General features: G+C 39.5%; 1 protein-coding gene across 2 annotated transcripts in view; it reads right to left on the bottom strand.

The window, feature by feature from the left end:
- SLC25A21 (solute carrier family 25 member 21) overlaps nt 1-21,966 on the bottom strand; it is a 240,445-nt gene that overhangs the window by 52,864 nt on the left and 165,615 nt on the right. For both annotated transcript variants that reach the window (XM_062577394.1, XM_062577395.1), the window contains one exon: nt 11,268-11,351. In XM_062577394.1, the coding sequence (XP_062433378.1) occupies nt 11,268-11,351 (84 nt within the window). The remainder of the gene's footprint in view (nt 1-11,267; nt 11,352-21,966) is intronic.

Here is a 21,966-nt window from a genome sequence, read left to right as displayed (position 1 = left end):
AAATGGGGTTTTGCAAATAAAATGGTGCACCAATCAACATTTGACTTTTGGTAGGTTGGGGTATTACGTTATAAGGTATTGAAATAATGAAAATACAAGTTTTATTAAGAAATATTTAGCAGTAAGTAATCCACACCTGTACTTATATTGTAAGGCATCAGGAGCATAGATGTATTTGCCCTGCCATGGAGTCTAACCGCTACAGAGGAACAACGGTTACATGTGTTGGTTTTGGCTACCAAATTCCAGTGATGCAGAGGTGTCTATTTATTACGGAAAATTCCATTTATCAGATTAAAAGAAAGGGTAAAAAAAAAAAAATCTTGCTGTGCTTGAGGCCCCCAATGCATGATACTCAGTTACAGAACAGCAAACAGGCAAGTTCAGGCAAAACCAAAATATGCAAAAATAACACAAACACTGGAGGCAAGCTGTAGAAAAAAATATTTTTATTCACACAGGAATTAATCCCGTATTCATAACTGGAGCCAGGCTTTCAGTCAAAGTTACTGCCCATATGCTACACGAAAGCTTTAGAAATTTATTATGAAGTATCTGCCTGCTTGCTGTGAAAGGTGGCTTTCTGGATGAGACAGAATTTCACAATGCAGCCTATCTGTGCTTATACGCATATATTCCTGCAAGCAGCTGCAGCATTTGGTACATGCAGCACACTTCACGCAGAAATCTTTACAATGAATTAAAATTATTTTTATTGCATCGGAGTTGTTTTTGCAAGGTAAACCACAGGAGTCCATAAGTAAAATATCACGAACATCGAATGGGAGACCTTGTAAGACAACCTCATATATATTCATAATTTTATTTTCTTCAGACAGGTAAATAGCATAATAAACAAATAGCAAAGTCACTGATTTATTTTTCACAATTGGATTCTCAGTGTCATATGGAATGCAGTGTGCCCTGGAATATGAGCTAGTATACAGAAAAAAATATTTTCTAAAATATTTCCATATACGTTGCTAACTTCTCACTTCTTTTTTTTATTTAAGATACATTCTTAAAAAATATAGAATATAGAATAAAGAAAATAAGATACATTCCTTGGAAAATCTACATAATTGTCAAATATCTGATGTTAATTACATCACCTTTTTATTTAGAGTTCTTGCACTGATTTAGTGAATAGTTCCTCTTCTACAGTCAAGCATAGATGTTTTCAACATCTAATTAACTAAATTTCTTTCAGAAATATGGTATACAGGAAATCTTCAACTTAGGTAAAAATATTACAAACAGAACAGCAGTTGGTAGCAGGGTTGGAGATGATCGTTTAACATGCAGTAGCTATTGCTGCAATAGCAATATATTGCTGCAATGGCAGCGTCGCTTTGCTCAAACAAAAAAGCTGACTCTGGGAATGATTCTCCCTCATTTTCAAAGTTTCTCATAAAATAGTATTATCATCTTACAACTTTAAAGGGGAAATCAAGTAATTTTTTAGAAAAAGAAAATGAGGGTAACTATTTTCACAGTATGTCATAATCCAAAGGTGTTAGAAAAGTACTGTAGTTAACATATATTTAACCTTCCCTGAAAAAATGCAAATGATGAGTATTGAAAAAAATTTTCTTGTCTATTACTGGCCTACTCCATTTTCATAATTTATACTTACAATAATGAGCAAATTTGTATAGCATAAAGCTCAATTAATCCTCAGGTGAAAATCTTTTATCACTGAGTGCAATGCTTCATTTTGCATAGGCTGTTCATCTGCATCTTTTAGAAATTTAAATATTTTAGAGATTTAAATCAAGCAGAATTGCACAGAAATAAACAGCTGAGGAATATAGTAATGGAAAGGTTTTGCATAAAAGAAACAACGTTGTGTTTTCAGATTTAGCCAGTGAAGAAAATGAAACAAGGCAAATACATGCAGACAACTATAATATTTTCATTATCAGTAAATATGAAATGCAGTGTAAAGAACATGATAAATGTGTGTTGTCCGATTAATCAGGCCAAGATATCAAAAAAAAATTGATCAGGATTTTTCTTTTGTTCCCTTCAAAATACAACGTGCAAACTTCTAACTTAAAAGGAAGGCATTTGAGCTAAAACACTGCTGCATGCTTTCCCATGCACGCTTCCGGCAACCTAACTGGAAATGCTTCACTTTGCATTTTACACCGTCTGCCAGGTATTTCCTGTGAGCATCCCCTCTAAAAATCTCTGGGTCCTAGTAACTAATGTCTGCAAAGCAAATCCTGGCACGAGTATAGGTCCAAGCTCTACGCGCAGCCATTTTAAAAAGAAAGCTGGTTTGGTTGTGTTGACAATCGCGTTTCAAACTGATTCTTTCCAGATGAAAAGATACTCTTTCTTTCTTTTATTTTTTTTTTTCCCAAACAATGTAATAAAAGCGTGAAGTCAGCTGTTTTAAGGACATAAAAGTGATTTATCCCTTCTCTGGTCGCTGTTCTTTCCCTTCACACGGCAGATTTTTTTTTTTTAAGAGGTTATCAGTGGTTACTAGACCCTCAAATTAAGCAGAAGTAAATAGCAGTATACCTTTAGATACATATATATAAAAACCCCACAACGCGCAGCTACAGACGCGCAGGGCCGCGCACCGCGGCCGCGCATGGAGCCGTCCCGCGCTCTGCCGCCTGCAAGCGCGGGTCGAGCCGCCGCGGCCGCGCAGGGCGGCAGCGCGGCCGCGCAGCCCCGCGGCCCCGCGGCCGCGCAGCGCTCGCCGGCTCCAGGTGGCTCCCGGCCGCTGCGGGACAGCGCGGCGGCGGCGGCGGCGGCTCCGCGGGGCGCCGCGCAGCGGGGCCGGGGTTGGGGCCGGGGTTGGGGCCGGGGCCGGTCGCTGCCGTCCCACCCCCCCCCCCCCCCAAGGCTGAAACCACTGCTGCCCTGGGAGGGATTCACAGCCCTCGTCCCCACCTGCCAACCCCGGCCGACGATACGCGCGGAGAGTAAGGTGACAATGCACAGACGACAATGCACAGACGACAATGCACAGACAACAATGCACAGATGACGATGCACTGATGACAATGCACAGAAAACAATGCACTGATGACAATGCACTGATGACAATGCACTGATGATAATGCATAGATGACAATGCATAGTATATCGTTTTCTGTGTGCGCCGAGCCTATAAGGAGTATTTTTATTATTTTTTTTTAAAGCATGACTATTACATCGACCTATTTAAACCAGGTAACAAAGCTGTCCGGGACCAACCGAGGAACCTAATGTGGTAAAGCCATAGATACTCTCACGGGGTAAGATCCTAAGCACCACAAGCTAAACTTCTCCCAACATGCTGCTGACTCGAGTAAGATGGATAAAAGCAGATCGTAAATGATTTGTTTGTAAATGATTTGTGGTAGGCATCTCCTTACCACTATAAGGATAAACATCTTCTAATGCACTCATCTGATTCCAAACCGAGGCCTGTAGGAGCTATTGCTATAAATTATGATAATATTATGAGTCTTATTTATGCTTTATTAGTAGGAAATAGAAACATCCACGAAACAATAACATTCTTAGGATTAAAACAATCTGCTTATGAAAATACTTGAAACTTGAAAAAAAATATGCCCTGAAACTCAAAAAAAAAAAGAAGAAGAACAGGGTAAATGTGTGTCTCCAGTGGCCTTTGCAAACAATCATGACTAATGCCAGTTAAGCTCTGGCCTGTTTAGTCCTAAGATACCTACAGAGATTTACATAATTGTATTGCATTCTGTTCCTTTGGGAAATAAATGAGGATACACGTTTCATCTTCAAAGCATCTCATTCTCAGAAGTAATTCTCTAAGAGTGTCCGTGTTTACTGTGTTGCCATCCATGCAAGATCAAATTTTGCAAGTAAAATGTCTGGCTTAAAAGCCAGCTCTCAAAGACAACCTGGAGTCTGAAAGCTAACGTATCACCATCAGTAATAAAAACGTGGTTAGCCAAACACTGCCCTTAGTTACGACAGTGCAACCTCATTGTATTTTTAAAGCTACAGGCATAAAACTGAGAATAGAAGTTTTTCACATTCCAGAGCCATTTCTTATGTTTTCAAGTGTTAACATATGAAGATGGGGGTAGGGAACCTATAGTTAGGAATGGAGAATTCCTGCCTGCTGGGGAGGCTCACGACAGTAACATCACTGCCAGCACCGCTGACTATCCGGGGACAGACCATGCAGCGCGCCAAGCAGGGCGCTGGGCTTGCAGTCAGGATACTCAGCATCACTCTTGAAACCGCCGCTAGCTCCATGCAGGCAGGACCTCAGACGAGCCACTTTGCAGAATGAATTGCCGGGCAAACCTTCAGTCCTTGCTCTGAACTAGAATCCAAGACTGCATCCAAGAATGCAATTCGATGTCCAACATTAATGTTCCTAAGAGCGCTGATGCAAACGTGTTACCACGGGGCAGCATGTTGCACGCTACCAGGCTGCTCTGCAGCCACCATCCGTGTACGTGCTCCAGTCCAGCTCTCCTCTGCCCCCCGGCACGGCACACCTCAGTAGCCCCATCTGTACAATCATGATAATGATGCTTCCTTCTTCGGGAAAGTGTTTTGAGAACTATGTGCTAAGAGACCAGGTATCATTTTGGTTTCATGACCAATTATTATTGCAAAAGCATCCACTTACTCTGGGCTTGTTGGGAAAACTTCACTTGATATGAACTGGTTCATTTTTCTCCACTAAGAGAATGAATGAATATTTTATAATTACACATATGCATACATAGACAAATGCATCTTAAAATGTATTGAGGTATCAGAATTTCCTGAGATTTTTCAATATCTTTATGTGAGATAGTCAAATGTCAAATGTCTAATTGTCTAATGTCAAAATTGCTTTCTTACAAAAGAAAATACAATGCATATCACCTTCATACATACACCCAAAAGATGTATTTATCTAAGATCTTGTAAGCAAAATATAAATGTCAGTCTTCGATTAGACTGTGGTTCCAGAAGGCTAAAGCCTATGCTGTGTTTTTTCCTTTCACTACAAATCTGCGAGCTCCGTTCCACAGGGGTCCACGTGAATACCGCACGCTCCCGGGTGAGTTTGCACGTGAATGTCATAGATTGGTGAAGGCCTGGAAGATCCAAGTCTCAACCAATGGAAAAAAAGAAAAAGCAAACAGAATCCATCCCTTCCAAATGCAAAAGGATAGATTAAACAGTTGATAATTATACTAAACACTAAATATACTAAATACTAAAATAACTTGCCACAGGTTCACAGTTTAAGCCAACACACTGTCCTTCAAAATTTCAGTTTTGTATCTCTTTGCTCCATCAAGGTTTTACAAAACTTAATTAACTGCCTGTAAGGCACCTTAAGCTTCAGATGGTAAGTATTTTACACGGGAATGTTGTAATTATTTTTGATACTCTAAATCACAGGTTTTTATTGAGAGCTGCAAAAGATACAACTGCATGTCATGAAGATGCCAGGTACCATAATGTGACTGACAGGAGAATTATCCAACGTCTGGGACACAGGCAGGGAAAGTTAACGATATACTATGGACTTAAACGGTGTGGATGCACTAGGGTAGACACAGATAGGCGTTTTGGTACTGTAATACTCATTTCTGTGTCTTCCCTCTCTTTTTAGCAAGGCTTATACAAGTATGATGAATTTGTAGGTGTGAAGCAGACCTATATGGCTCGAAGATAAATGGATCTCTGTATAGATATTTCTGATGTAGAAGCGCTGACAGATCTTGCTCCGTGTTCAGGTGGATGTTGCTATTTGTGCAACAGCAGAAAATGTGCCTGTAATTCAGCTTGCAAGATCAGTCTCTGAAACTGCCAGTTTCGGTGGGTCCGTACCAAGACACCAGAGTGCTGAACGTAGCAAGCGAAGCGTGGGCACACGTTCGCTCCTGCTGTCCCCGGGATGGGAGGGCTAACAGGAACCCGAAGAGTGGGGCAGATACCTGGGGGGAAAATAACATCTTAACCTATCACTTCTGCTCGCTTCAGAGCGCTGGAGGCAGAAAGCAGAGTCTGGTCTTTCCACACTATAGAAATTTAGGGCCTCCAACAAGTGGAAATGAATCTCCACTTTGTAATTGCTAGTTGGGAAAGGGATTTTTGGCATAACTGACCATGTCACACTGGCCTGGTCGGCAGTTTCATTGAAGGATTCATGCACAGGGTAGCCAAGTTTTCGCATCTCGTATAACACTCATTTGGCAGCCTTTTGATGGGTTTCCTCAGCCCAGCTGGAAGAGCACACATCCAGCTGGGCCCCGGGAACAGGCGGGGACAACGGCTGGTGACTGCCAGAGGTCGGTGCTTGCCTGCGGGGCTGGCAATCCTGCAAGCGGCCTTTCCCGACCTGCTGCTGGTCCTCCTGCTGGATGCGAGCGCTCGGTCGGAAGCAGCGGAGAGAACGACCCAGAGCCAGCCGGCCCCAGAGCTGGCCCCAGAGCACCCGTGTAGCCTCTCAAACACTTGCTACTGCTGCAAGCAGCCAAGGGACGAAGGCAGGACAAAGCAGACTGCTGGCAGACTTCTTCACCGACGAGTGATGGCTGAACACCACAAAAGCCAGGAACCCTCCAGCTCCTGTGCGTTTGCTGACAAGGCAGCATTCATCCAGCTCCTGCTTAGCTTTGGCTGTTCTCCCACCTGCTCCACCCATAGCCGACAAGTTTTGTGCAGCTTTAGAGCCCAATCCCACCAATGTATGAGTCACGGTACTGAAAAGGCAAGGTGTGTGGTCATGCAGACACTTACAGGTAGAAGGCGGCGGCACGGTGAGGCTGTGAGCGACAGAATTAGTCCTAAAGCTATAGGACGGTGCGAATATGAAGGTAATTGCGCCTTCACAAACCAAATTCAACATAAACCATCAAATAATTAGGCAAAAGTAAAGAGGTCGCAAATGATCAGTGACAATTGCATTTTGTACTTTCCTAGGACCTTCTAGTTGTAAGAAAGGGTAACAGCACTTTAATTTATTTAAGTACTGACTTATAAAACTGGAAAGCAGGCGACTACCAGCTTTTTCTGCTTCAGCCAAGCTAACTCGCCAATGAAATGAACGGGCGTCTTGACCAGGAGCCTACCAGAAAGGCCAGCTGTAACCCAGAACATTTACTGGTAAAATTATGAGCCCATGAAAATCTAAGTTTATAAGAATGAAGTTGTTTACAGACCCAAAATAATAGCATTCATCATTTTAATGCTTTAACTTTAAATTAAGACAGTGCAGATGGGCACAATTTTCCATTCTTAATGTGAGACACAACACCATATGTCTTTAATATAAATGCAACATACACATTCAGCTAGATTGTTGGTTTATTCTTACATTTCATATTTAAACCTAAGTCATTATCAAAGCAAAAGCAAGCGAATACAAATGCAGTGAAGATGAGTGATACAAAAAATGGCCATTTAACATGATCTAAGCTCTTATTTGTAGGATCTAAAAAGAATGAAAAGTTTTCTCTATTTAATAGTTTCAGTTAATCCTCTATCCAAACATTTTCCCCAATAAACATCAGATTATTTTATGTTGGCTGTAAAGCTGTCACTCCTCAATAAACAGATATACTCCTGGTGGTTTTACCTCTGTTGTCAAAGATCTGTCAATATATGCATCATCTCATATGTGAAACCAGAGGAATTCAGACGCAAGCTCCTAGCAAATGCAGCTAAACCGAGGTTGGTCACCACATGAGAGGGTCCATGGAGCTGCAGCCCCCACGCAATAGGCCATCGTTGGAAGACTGCAGCAGAAGTTTGCAAAAGCCCTGAAGTTAATACTCCTGCTTTCCTTTAATAGAAAGCTATGTGACCTTTAATGCTTTGTTAGACAGAGCTTTCCTTTAGTCAGTCTCAATTAAATTTTATGTTTTGTGGCTCCCATTTTTTTGTAAGACAACAAAAGAGTTCAAGGGATGGATCCTTCTTTGAAGATTTTAATTCCCTATGGAGAAAATTTATTTCCACCTAAAGAGCCATTCAAAGTTTGAAAGTTGTGAGAAAGGAGCTTTTAGGATTTTTCTTATGTCTGTTTTTCGTTTTAGAAATTTCCAGTGTTCTGTGAACATAGAAGGACCCCTGAGATTCTTTGCAAGGGACAGTCCTCTGACAGTGCTAGACTGGAAATATTATCTCTGTCTTCTTCATTATAATGGGGAGAAAAGCAGGATGATGGTTAAAGAGATCCCGACTAGTATTTGTGATGAAGTAGCCTTCCATGAAACTATCACCCCTTGCTATTGTGATACTAGAGTAACACAGTACTGGTCGATTTTCAGTACTTGGCATTGCAGCGAATGAGACACATCATATTCATAAAAATGCTAAGTCCTTCCTCGGCCGATCCTTCAAACCTACTCGTAACGCAAACTGAACAGGGTCAAAAAATTGAGGCATTTGAAAGTAGCTCACTTGCCTGAACTGGGCTCTGGCTTTCTAGCTCACACAGTTACTACTGTTGAAAATATAAGTACAAATGAGCAAAAGCACTGTCCCCCAATGTAAAGATATTCAGGAACAGGCCATGAGAAGCATTTGTTTTTCTACTTCCTTCCCTTATTTTTTTAGCTCGCTTTGTAACCAGCTCAATGTAAAATTGCATGTGCCAGCAGGGAATTGTGAGTGCTGGAGATAGGTGCCTGGGCTCTTTATACAGTCAGTGCTCCCAGAATCAGATACCTCTGAAAATCACCTAGAAGCGCCACACACTGGAAGGGGTAGAAGGTGCTTGGGACTAACCAATACGACATAAACATGCGGCATGAATGAATTTTTTTACCTTTCTCTCAAATTCACACACCTGAATCTGGACTTCTTACAAGTCGCTTTGGTTTGCTTGGAGTCTAGAGTCTGAAGCTCCTTCTTGGTGCTCTCTCTGGCATGACATTTCTGTGGTCATCCAAGGAGAGGGGATCTGGGTTCAAGGTTTCCACTAACTTAAAGATTTCACAATCATCTCTCTCACTTCCCTCACAAGTGTCACCATCACCAGCTTCAGAAACTGGACAACTCGTGCAGATGGGAATGCAAGTCTCACGGAGTCAGACAGATTTTTCAGGATTAGTTGATTATTGTTGTTTATTTTTAGCCAGAATTTAAGATACGGGCTCTTAGAGAGCTGGTTGTCTACACTTACTTATGTCTGAGATTCTCCGAGATTCTCCTCCTTCTTGCCTTGTGTTTACTACTCTTTTATGATAATATATAATGTGACCTTCTGTTGCTGTCTAACTTTCTGGAAAAAAGAGGTTCTCATAGCAGTTGACTTTTGTTCAGATCAGCATAGTCAGCTTTTGCAATAGGCAACTAAAACTATCTATTGCCTCTAATCCAGCAGAAGAAAGTCAGTGCAATCGTAACTATCAGAAACTTTGATACTAGGACATTTAGGACACAAATGTTCTAAAGAAAAAACCCTTCATCTCTCCCCTCTGAACCTGAGGACCCCTGCACTCAGACCAGCGCCTCTATGCAGCTGAAGAGGTTATGCTTGTTAGGTAGCACACTTCCAAATACTGCGAAAATAATAATGGAGCCAAATCTATAAAATAAATACTAACTAGGTCTCTGGAACCCATCTGTAAAGTCCAATATGTAATACAATTGAAATATAAAGTACTTGCTTTCTCTCCCCCCAAAACAGTAGCAAGAGAACTACAGTTTGTGCATTACATTGCAGTTGGCAGTGTCCTGCCGCTTTTTATGCATGTGAGTTGTACAAATATCTAATTACACAAAGCAATCATATAGTTAATAAAATAAGACCCTAACATCAATTAACTTGGAAACAGTCTTTTGATTTAGGCTCCTTCTCCACATGCATAATTTCACATTTTGTGTGGCATTTCTGCACATGCATAATTTTACATTTTGTGACTAATTCAACCAAACAAAAATATTAGTGAATTTGGATTAGATAAATAGATATTTTTATGTTCACTGGCTCAAATATTGAGACTGCTTTTGTATTTAAAAATAATTAGATTGACATATAATAAATACTAATAGTTTTCTATTGAGAAAACATAGCCTTTTTTGAGAAGCGATAAAAATTAACATACTCAGCTTTGTAACCCCCCAGAAGCTACGAGTTATCCTTTTGGCCAAGTCTTTTCAGCTTTTAACATATTTAGTGCCTTGTAGGTACACACAAACGCGTAGCACAAGTTTTTCCTCAAAATCGAACGCCAGTGATAATAGCAAATGTGAAGACTTACCTTCTCACTGCCTTAGTGAAATATTTCTACACCTTTCCTTACGTTAGCAATGGAAAACTTGTGGTTCTGTACCTACGTGCTTATGTGGAAGTGTAGTTTAGCTAAACCTTATTGCAGGAAACAAAATGGGTCTAGTTCTTCATTTTCACTGCTAATCTCACCCCTGCCTTTCCAGCACAGCATGTGGACATTTCTGAAGTCGGTGCCCCGCGGCAGCTCTGCTGCCTCCATACACGCTATCTATGCCGCTATATATAAGCACAATTCCATTTTGATCTATATGTGGATGTAAAAACAGGTTGCTATTGTATTTTCAAAGTTCTCATGGAAAGCCTGCCAGCTACATAAAACTGGGATTTACTAATTAAGAGTTACCTTGATTAAAGGCAAGCTTTGAAGAGCTCCCGTGGATAACAGGCTTAACTTTAAGCATGTGAGCAGTCCCATTACATTCACCAGCTTCAACTGGACTGCTCATAAAATTAAGCGTGTATTTAAATGCCTTTCTGGATCACAGCCCAAGTCCCTCCGAGGAGCTCAGACCCAGACCGATGGTTCCTTCTGAATCCGGTATGATCCAGGTGGCTCAGCACCCTAAATCCTGAAGATCTTCTGCATTCTGACAACCTGAAAAGTTGTGGCTGAAGCAAGCCGTGGAAACACCGTCTAGCTAACCGGGAATGTCAGTCCATCAGAGCCTGGAAACAAGCATCTCCCTGGCTGATCATGCCTTAGACCGAGCTAGTTCAAAAAACCCAGCAAACAAGACACATCGCACTAACGTGCCCGTCCTGCCCCCAAAACACGAGCCTGCAGACCTCACTCAGGTACCTCCACACGGCTGTGCATCACCGCCTGCAAACACAGCCTAACAGCAACATTTCATATTGTGAGTGTACGTAATGCTCAGGCTGTGCTCGTTCCGTAAAACTAAATCTCTGCCAAATTCTAGCAACTGCAAAAAGGGAGGAATATAGAGAGGATCTAATGTCTGGAAAACTGGGTGATTAAGAAAGGTCACATAAAATTGACAATTTTAAAAACATATACTCTTACCCTTCTCTCTGGAAAATAGTCCTAAAACAGTCCCCCAGGCTCTTGTAACTGGTCGGATCAGTTTTCCCTCTTTGAATTTGGAACCTAAAAAAAATACAATTTAGATCACAGCATGAGACGTTAAGGATTTTAAATCACTTTTAACTTTCCAATTATTACATAAAAGGAGTATTACATTTTTCACATATCTGATTCATTATTATATACTGCTCCTGATATACTTATTAACACTATTTTCATAGAAGCCATTAAACTAAGGAAAAATAGAGCTTTAGTAGTAACTTTTCTTGTAGTTTATGGAACTCACAGTATAGCTATCACCTTTGACATTTACACCTCTCTCTAGTTGTTTGAAAAATAAGCTGTTAACCTGGTGCCTTACCCAAAGCCCATTGAAATTAATGGGAGTCTTTGAATCAAACTCTGGTTTTGAAAATCTGAAGGGGAATACTGTCGTGTGTTTCATTATGAATTGAATCCACTGTGCAGCTTCCTACTTTTGTATCTGATGCAATTACAATAAAAATCAACCAGAGACATTACTGGAAATTAGAGCGGCATTCATTTTCATAACTTAGTAATAAGATGGAACAGTATAGCAAAGCAATGAATTATTTTGATTAAAATTTATTTTTCCTTATTCATCTGCTATTCATTCTCATATTCATCTCCCTGACAACAACAGAGATGTTTCAACAGAATGCTGGTGGCTTTATCATTAAATCCTTAAGTATACTCTTTCATAATACTATTATTTTTAAAATTGCAGCCAATACACTCAATAAAATAGTACAAAGAAGGTCTTCATAAATGGAATTTTGAATACACTTTTAAGAATAAAATTTATTTTAAAACTGTGTTTATTACTATTTAGCATCCAAAATAATCGAATATTGATGTTAGCAATTTCAGTCTAAAAAGAGCTGTGCAGGAGGCAGTCAATGAGTTGGCTTTATCACTAAGTACAGTAATAGTTCTGCACAGCAAAATGTTCAACAGCTTCAAAGAATAACTGATGTTACAGTAAAGCATGTTGTACATCACAGGCAGAGGACAAAACAAATATCTTCAGTTTTGTATACATGGTTTCTTATACACGCTAGATTTGTTTTCAAGAGGTCCTAACCATTAGTGTTCTTATAAACATCTACTGTTTCTTATTCTGTTTATTCTACTGAATCTCATTAATATGCCATGAACTAAGATACTGCAATTCAGCGTTAAACAGCCGTTTTCTTCTCTCTCTCAACGGAGTCCAGTAGGATCAAATCAAGAATTATATTCTGGCAAAAGACATTCATCATTTTGACTATCAGTATTTCCTAAACTGTGTTCTGTGCTAACACATCTAACATTTTATTCACTTCGAGGAAAAAAAAATTCCAGTGATGTAATATAATTCTTTGGGCAATTATGAAGGCAAGCCCACACCTTTTCTGAAAACAGCTAGAAGGAAACACTGAACCCCTCCATAGTCCTAATAAAAGTAGTTCAGGCACATCTGGGATCTCTATCTGGGGTAACCTCTTTTATTAGCGGGAGAACTTGCTGCCAAGTTGGCAAAGGAGAGAATGCTATTCAATAGGCTTACACTCAAATAAGAGCTGATGCATAACATTTTGTCTGAAAAGAGCCCTTGGGAAGGCTAATAGTTGAAAATGCCTCAATGCCATCACACAAAGTCCAACAGTAATATCAACTTCAGAAGCTTTTACATTATAATAATCTAGCAATCAAAGGAACAACAGAAAGTAGAATCTATACTAATTTTCCTGTATTTAGGACCTGACTATTTCAACCTTTCAGTTTAAAAATAAAAATGGATTTCATTTATTTAACAAAAACTTGCAAAAATGCACCAGCACACAACCTTTTCCAAGCATGTCAACAGTAAAGCTGTCTTAGCCCAAACCCCTTCTCTCAAGTTTCAGCATTTTGCCTGCTTGTAAACTCAGAACAAGGCATAATTATTTCCAAAACACACATTGAATAATGCACCCTCCTTCTCTGCACCCTCCAAATGCTCAGGCATACCCTACACGTGTACGTGCGTGTGTGTCTGAGCTTCTCAGCTGAACTGCGCACGCATAACTGTGCAAGTGAGGCTTTAACCACCCACTCACTGTGGATCTGCAGACGTGGAGAAAAGGCCTCATATCATGTTGCTCTGCAATTACACTGCACTCCCTTCTCAATTAGATTTAAATGATTTAGTAAAAATACATCTTTGATAGTAATAATGAAAATCACAGCAAAAGAATTCAATACAATATGCAGTTTACTAGTATCAGGTGAAGAGACAAGGATAACATCTTGCTGAAGAAGATAAAAGATGTTTACATTTACTTGAGTTTTTGGGTTTGAAGTAGATAAGACTTGAGTATTAAATGAGTCCGTTTGTTACACTGAGTCCCACAAACAACCTATTTCTTCCTTTAGGGTTTTTGGATCCATTCCTTCCCTAGTAAATCTTTTTTATAGCTTTAACAGCAATCCTAAAATACATGCCAATTATGTGCTTCAACCTAGATCTGCGAATTGGGTTCTTTGATTCAGAATTGCTTGCCTCAATAAAATCATGCGTAACTTTTTAATGAACTAGCTAATTGATCACCAGCACTTGTTATAAGAAGCTCGAGGAAGAGCTGAAAAGATACTTGTTTGTTTTACTGCAGGCAGCAGCAGCAGCCGCATGCATTAGTAATCTTAATAATAACGAAGCGCGAGAGCGTTCACTTCAAACACAACCTGGCCTGTTTTTAATGACTGTTTAGAGGAATGAACACAACTGGGGGACACACAACTGCTTTCTATGCTTTAAACCCATTTCTTTCTAAACGCATTACAAGACCAGTGAATTTCATGCATTTCTGAAAGCAGGGTGCCTGTCTCGTGTGTTACCAGTTTTGCTAGAACAGAAGAAGGTAACTCCTCCTATAAATGCAATCAGAGTGTTAGTTTCGGATCGGATTTATTATTCTGAAATCTGAAAAGCAAAACGTACGCTCAGTGTTGAGAAAGGCGCTGAGAGGACACGCAGGCACAGAGACCTTCGCTGGACCGGGCCGAATGCCCGAGGAGTCACCACGAGCACACAGGGAGCATCAGCAGCCACTGGACCCTCCAACACGGTATACGTTTACTGACACCTCCTGCTTCATCACTCTAAAAATGACCTCCAGATAACTATCTCCCTTTCTGGATCATAGCAGCAGCCAGCAGGTCTTGGTCATATTTGCCCCCATGCCTGAACTGCACCTTTGCAGGGCTCTGTTTGATGCAAAAAGGTCCCAATATTGTTTAAAAGGAGAACATCAGTGTCCTTCCTTGTTCGAGCCAGAAGACACAAGGTTAAGATCTCAAAAGGTGAAAATCATGTAACAACATTGGACGCTGGGGGGCCTGCTCAAAATGAAAGCTCTGTGTTGAAAAGTGTTCATGATCTAAAACCATGACAATATTTTAACTTACTCACATTAATTAGCACTATAACTACTACTCGTGGAACAATTAAACCATAATTATTCTTATTTTGATAGCATGAGAGAGGGCACTGTTACAGTTAGAACAGTCCTTGGTCAGCCTGAAATTCCACAGGGCAGAAGGTGCTGGACTTCCTTTACCATTTCTCTGAGCCACCTTCCATTTAGCAAGCAGTATGTCATCACGGGAAGCAAAGATTCTTCTCTGTTTCTGTTCCAATGCCTGATTTACAGCTTTCCTTCCTTTTATAACAGCCAGTGTTTTATTCCAAGTTTTATAAAATTCCACAGTTCACAGGATGCTTTCCTGTCCTCCTTCCTATTGCAAGTCTTTTCTAACTCAATTGGACCAAGAAAATTGTTGCTTTCTGGAAAAAAATACGTATTTTTTCTATCTTCCTCTAACAATTGTCATTTTTTCGCACATGCTTGCTGAACAGCTCATCAACATTGTCTTGTGGAGTGTGCCATCCATCATGGGGAGGAACTTAGTGTTCAATTCTGCTCATCACAATGTTACCCAAGAATCCTCCTCCCCCCCTTTTTTGACTTTTTTGCTGCCCAGGGCTGCATAAAGGTCTCACATTCACGCTGAAAAATTTAGTTACCTTAAAACGTAAAAGGAAAAAAACCTATGCTTTCCACGTAGACAGTGAACAATTTAATCCCAGCCATGCAGAGCAGTCACAAGGTGACACACAGAAGACTAGAGCTCACCAAATTCTTGCCACCGGGTTTACAAAGGCCATATGTTCATTCATAAATGCCAGAATTTCTTGGTGCTTTTATACAGTGCTGCTGACTAGTTCTGAAACCACAAAGTTCAGAAGGAAAGAAAAATATCGTTTCAGATAATCAGCCTTCAGACCCTGGCACGATGTTTGCTCACGACTGGAAGTTTTCGTTGCATTTTGCTTCTTACTTAAATTCTAATCTCTTCATATGCCTTATCAGGATTATCACTTCATCCCATATTCTAGACTATTTTGAATAAAGCACCTAACATTTCCTTCCGTGATCAGGAATTACGCAATTCCAAAGCAAACAACCACAGGTATTGAGATATTTAGAAGATACAACTGAGAGGAGGACAGCCACGTGGCACAGCAACAAAATTATCTGTGCAATGTTGCTTTTAGAACAACTTTTAAACAGATGTGCAGCTTTCTGAAAGCTGAAAACAACATTTACAGCCACTTTACACTTTAAATAATTCCCATGATTCCAGCTCCACTGAGCTGTAGTTACTCCTACCAGCCTTTCAAAGCCTACTCCTACCTACTCCTTTCAAAGCATATTGAAAATGTTTAGTCTGAAGCTATATATAAATATATATATATTTAACAGTTCACGTCTGTAATCAAACATAAGTGCATTATAATTTTTAAGGATTTCAAATTGCTAACTTAAACATTTATTCAGGTGTTACTTGTTAGTGCTATCTAGTGATGCTTAGATTTCATGCAAAACTTGGTACTACAAAATGGACTTTGATAATATTTATTTCACTTTTTGGCTCAAGTTCTTTGAGTTGCTTATGTTACTTACAGGATAATAACTAAATTGAGAGTATAATTCTGCCATTTATTTTAACAGTAAATCACATAAGCTGTTGAAGAACTGAATATTAGATTTCAAAAACAAAAATCCTACTTATTTAAATCAAAGATATAAATTATGCTAGTGTAGGGGTCATATTTTAAGTATTATAGTACTGCTATGATGATTATTTAATTGCAAAATACATATAAGAATACAACAAAATAGTTACATTACAGTAAACAGGCAAAGAATGGAATTTATTTCAATCATCCTGCATAGTAGGCAGAGATTTGCCTCCACCTTACCGCAGAATTTATTATCTGCTTTCATACAGTTTATTATTTACTTCACATATAATAAATCAGGATCATGGGTAAAAAAATATTTCAACAGTCATCTAAATGAAAATCTTATTCACTTTTTTGGAATTCATGATGCTTTTTATTCACTTTTATGACTTCTGGAGGAATACCTTTTTTTGAAGAAGAAAGAAACAGTAATAATGGAAATAATTATAAAGTTACCCTAAAATCTCAAAATCCTCTGATTACAGAGATGACTTTTATGTGAGTTAGAACATCAACTACCAGATGTGAAGGACAAATAAAAATATTATAAATACTCATAACAGAGTTCAAGACCAAACACAAACTGATGAATTCTCACATTTACCAAATTCTTTCTCACTCATAAATTTGCCCATTCCACACCTGCGCTCCAGCTCACTCCAATCCCAATCCATTCCTTTCCACAGTTAACTGAGAGATTATCCACTGATTCAGACTTTAGTAAAAAAATAAACAAATTCAGAAACTGCTGCAGAATAGAAGTAGGGCAGGAGAAACAGACTACCTGGCAGATGAGGAGGAAGCAAACACCTACCTACATTTGCTTTAGGAGTACATCTACAGCAAAAATTAGGGCTAGCTCAATAAAGGACTTAAAGGTCTTCTGAGTCTTGATTGAGGTCTTGGGTGGAATGGGGCAGCTGTTCTGACCACAACTGGAATCCAGTAGGATCATCTTCAGTTGCCATCTCCCTTTAGGAGATTAAAACCACTGATTGTGAATGCTCATAAAACATATGATCTAAAATCTCATGGGTTGGCAAGCTCAGTGTGCCTCAGAGCCCTTCTGCTAAAAGTCTTCCAGGCGTTGTGCTGAGGACAGCACCAGAAGAAGCACATGGTTAGTCACTGACTTGATAGTGGAGAGATCTGGGTAATACTTTCTCTTCCTAGGACTATTGCTGTTTTTCACATGCAGTTGCCAATAGCTAAGGGCCAGCTCCATCAGCCTGTTTTGCTTTCAGCTTAAAGGAGGAGAACTTCCCAGAACTTCTCAGCATGCAGTTTTTTGAAAATGATTTCTCCGAATGACCTGCATCGTTTCATGGAGAAAGAGCAAAGGCCTGAGCACCACAAAAAGTGACTTTCCTCTTCCTTGGACTTTTAAATTCAAGATAAGAAGCTTCTCATTCCATCAAAAATATCTGTGGAACAAAGCAAGCAGAACTACTATGTGTGCCAGAGTGTGGTAAAGCATGTCAGAAACAAAAGCTGTGATTTGCCAGCTACAAATGAAGAACAATTCTAGCTTTTTCTTCTGACACTGCAGTCACTTTTCCATTACACACACTGGATGATATACAATAGCTACAATAGCAGAAAGAAATGCTCTTTTAAACATAGTTCTAGAGATTATTTAGCCAACCAGAAGCAGGTCAAATTAACCCATGTAACTGTTCCATTAAATCTGCTCCAACAACTGTGCTAATGATTAACAACAGTAAGTAGTTATAGTAGTCGCATACAGATACTTCAAGGCTTTCCTGAAAAGGAAATATAGCAGCAACTAATTTCAAACCATATTTTTAACAATCTAATTCCAGAGATGTGTGTGCTTGGGAGTTTCAAAAGCAAAATATGCTTTAGCGAACACTACCATTCCTTCATTCTTCAGTAAACATCATGCCAACTGTTAGCTATAATGTTCTGCAAGTCTATTTTTTCTCTTAGGGATTAAAACATTGAAAATACTGGCAGTATTCAGTGCTGATAAATCAGAAAACCCTCTGGAGACTGAGCCTAAATCTGCATGCAGTGGAAGTCTATGCACTTGGACAGAGGAGGATCAAGGCCTCATTACTGGTTTATTTCTAAGATCATTTTACCATATGTGCAAAGAAAAGTCCTATCTGGAAATCTTGAGCTGCCACAGCTGCCCGCTAAGGACCAGCTGCTCCTCTCGGGTATGGTCCTGGAACCAGCATGCAGTTGTGGAAAATACTGTAATCTTCTCCTGCACCCAAAGCCTATCTAGAAGTTCTGCCAAACTTGGAACAGTTCTGCCTGCCTCCCCACTGCTGAGTGTATAACTTGGTCCTGGAAATTTTACTTTAGCTGCCTAGATACAATTTTTGCCCACAACCTAGAGTGACAGTGATGGTCTTAAAGGCTCCAAGATAACTAGGTCTGAAAAAACATGCAGAAAAAATGATGAGGAATATAAACTAATGACTACAAGAGATTTCACGAGAAATCAGCTATTAGATTATATTACAAAATGGCCCAGTAATCATCTCAGTTCAGGAGACCTCTCCCTGCTCTCTGGTAGACCTTGCGTCTGAACCCATAGAGCTCTCCTTGTGTTCCGTGATATTAGTGACTTGTATTACTGAGTCTTTGCAAATTAAAGCCTCCAAATAATTGAAATGTAGGTATGAAATAGTTCATCTGTCAGTTAAACCCGTTATGATATCAATGTTACCATAGTATGTGAATAATTTTGCTGCCTGCAAAGAACAAGGCTATCTCCACTACTTTGAAGATACACAAAGGCAAATCTTCGTGAAGCTTTTTAAAGCAAAGTGCATACCTGATAAGTCACAGGAAGGCTTCAAATGAATAATTTACTGTTTGGTCATTACTGGACAATACTTTCAACACCAATAGGAACCACTACTCTAAACCTCTTTCGGTTTAAATACTGAAATAACAAATATTTAAGAAAATGTAATTAACGTTTATATCCAACAAGAAAATTTTCATTTTTAACAAAATTCCTGTAAAATGGGCCATATACTTCTACAGATTTTTCTTAATAAAACTTTGCTTTCAATTTCCCCTATGGCAATCACATAGCACTTTTCCTTCTGACAAGGCAGGAAAATAGTTGCTAACCTGCAGCTTGCTGGCAGGAAGGTTTGGGAGAGGCTTTTGGAAGTGCTACGCAATGAGAAATTACAATACTTTACAGTATTCATTAGCATTTTAAATTCTTTGATGAGCTCGATCCCACCAGACCTTGACGTATTCTGATTTTTTGAGGTATTATAAGGATTTAACACCAAAATTTGAAAACCACAATGAAATACACATTAAACTTGCTCCCTACAGTTAAAGTAGTAAAGATACCTGAAAATATTTTCTTTCCCAAAGGAACAAAATGGTAAAATACAGAAATGCAAATTCATTTTCAGTGGAAAACTGCCAAAAGCAAATTGTAAGTTGCTGAAAGAAGTGTTAGTTTTAAGTGTTCACCCAACCTTCTATGCCTTCTCTGTCTATGGAAAATATTTTAAAAGGAGGATAACTGCATTAAGATATTGCAGCCGAGATTATTGAAACACTGGAATGGATATAGCCAGACCTTTTCCACTAAAAAGTACAGGTAAATCCTCCGCATTTAAAACACTTAACTTATATAACCTTTTTTACTGACGGAAAAACCATTTAAAAAGACTTGCAACAAATTTACCTAACACGGACAATATCGACTCTGCACATTTTTGACTATTGCATATATTATGACTATTTTTTCTATTAGTTTATATGGCTACGCAACAGAGAACCAGCAGCGCTGCATTTTGAAATGAAACTGGTTAAGCGAGGAAATTTGGAGTGACAGCCTGAAACCCAGCTGTCAGGCAGGCCGCGGTACGCGGTGCGCGGTACGCGGTACGCGGTACTGCGCAGCGGCCTCAGCAGCCCTGAGCGCACCGAGGGCCACGAGGAGCCGAGCTACGGGCGGTATTTCCTCTGAAGCCCCGTGACTTTCTCTGCCGCGGTGGCTTAACGTAAACCCATTAAAATATTGGAAGACTCTTGCTTTCTTTAATACAATTTCTCCGCAAGAGCACGCTCCCCCCTTGGTCAGAAGAGCAACAAAACCACAATCCCATAACTTTAAGGGAAGATTTCTGCATTTCTGCATGTTGAAGCTTGCCAGTGTGTTTCAGAAGCAAGAGATAAGTAACCACACTGCAAGCAAATTTTTTCTTCAATTTTCTCCTAGGAACTGAGGAGAAACCTTGGAGACCTGGGAATATATGCTATTAATTCACAGTATGAAGATACTGCAAAGATACAGGAGATGAGTTACCACAAACGGTAAAACTACCGGCATGGTAAGTCACTCCGGAGGAACAGCAGCAGCAGCAATTTTCAGACTTCATTTGATTTGTTTTTCTAATAATACTATTAATAGTTAACCACAAATAATAGTGGAAGACAAAACTCAGGAGAATCTAGAATACAGATTGTATGCTGTGGTCAGAAAACTGATTTTAGTATCCAAGACTGTCAAGTCAAAACTCATAGCTGCTACAAAGCTATCGTGGTATTATTTTTTCATAAGAACTAAAACACCACCCAATTACTAATTTCCTTATTTGTAAATACACTTTGAAAACTCCCGAAGTTCAGCTTTAGGTATTGTATAGCCTGGTTCCGAACACCAGAAAACAAGATGAAATGGTGTAATAGAAACACGGAGAAGCTCTTGACAACAGCTCTGCAAGGCTGCACCTTTAGAGCACAACACGCTGCCCCAGCTGAAAAAACTCGCCACTTCCCCAGGACAGTGTGGAAAAGGAGCGCTGTTATTTTAGGAGAGACAGTTGCTTCAAAATTGGCATAAAGTGGAGAAAATTAAAAAAGGAAGGTTTCTTTCTTTCCCCAAACGCAACCTAACTACTCCATAAAGTAATACACAAATCATTCATTATAATGAGTCATAACAATGATTTGTGATCTTCCAAGTTTTCATTTTATGCCCCTCTGTTTTTCCTTAAAGACAGGAGGATAGACAAAGACTGGAAACTTTGGGTCATATGGATCACGGCACCACTGCTATGTCTGGAATTTTCTTATAAATATCCTATTGCTCCAAGGTTCATAGGCCTGACTGAAACAGCAGGGACGATCTCATTTGTACTTTTATAGTTGTAGAGGGATTTGCAAGAGTTAACGCAATTTTCCATAATATTTCTTACTGACTTCAGGAATAAAGCGAGAGTTCCCTTTTTAATCAGCATCCGAAACATTGTTAAAGCTAAAGAAAAACAGGACTTCTTTTAGATTTAACAAGATTTTTCCAAGTGCTGATAATTTTAAAGGTACAAAGCAAGACGACTTTTGGAAAAGGGAGAGGATTTCAGCCAAGTGTTTGTGGGCAGCAGACAGTACAGTAGTCTGGAGGATATACTTTGCAGCAGGTTTTACTGCTTGTTTGCAGCCTTGTGCCTTTTAAAGGCTGTTTTTCAGAACAGAAAGGTTAAATGATTGCTTTTAACTTCATGAAAATCTTAGGAAATATCTTAAGGTTCCTCGAACAGCAGAATCCACCGCCGAAAACAAAACACGTTTCACTAACCATCAGCGAGAAACAAGCAA

Source organism: Rhea pennata, chromosome 5, assembly GCF_028389875.1.
Source record: "Rhea pennata isolate bPtePen1 chromosome 5, bPtePen1.pri, whole genome shotgun sequence".
NCBI classification, from domain to species: Eukaryota; Metazoa; Chordata; class Aves; order Rheiformes; family Rheidae; genus Rhea; species Rhea pennata.
This window is presented reverse-complemented; position numbering and strand designations above follow the sequence as displayed.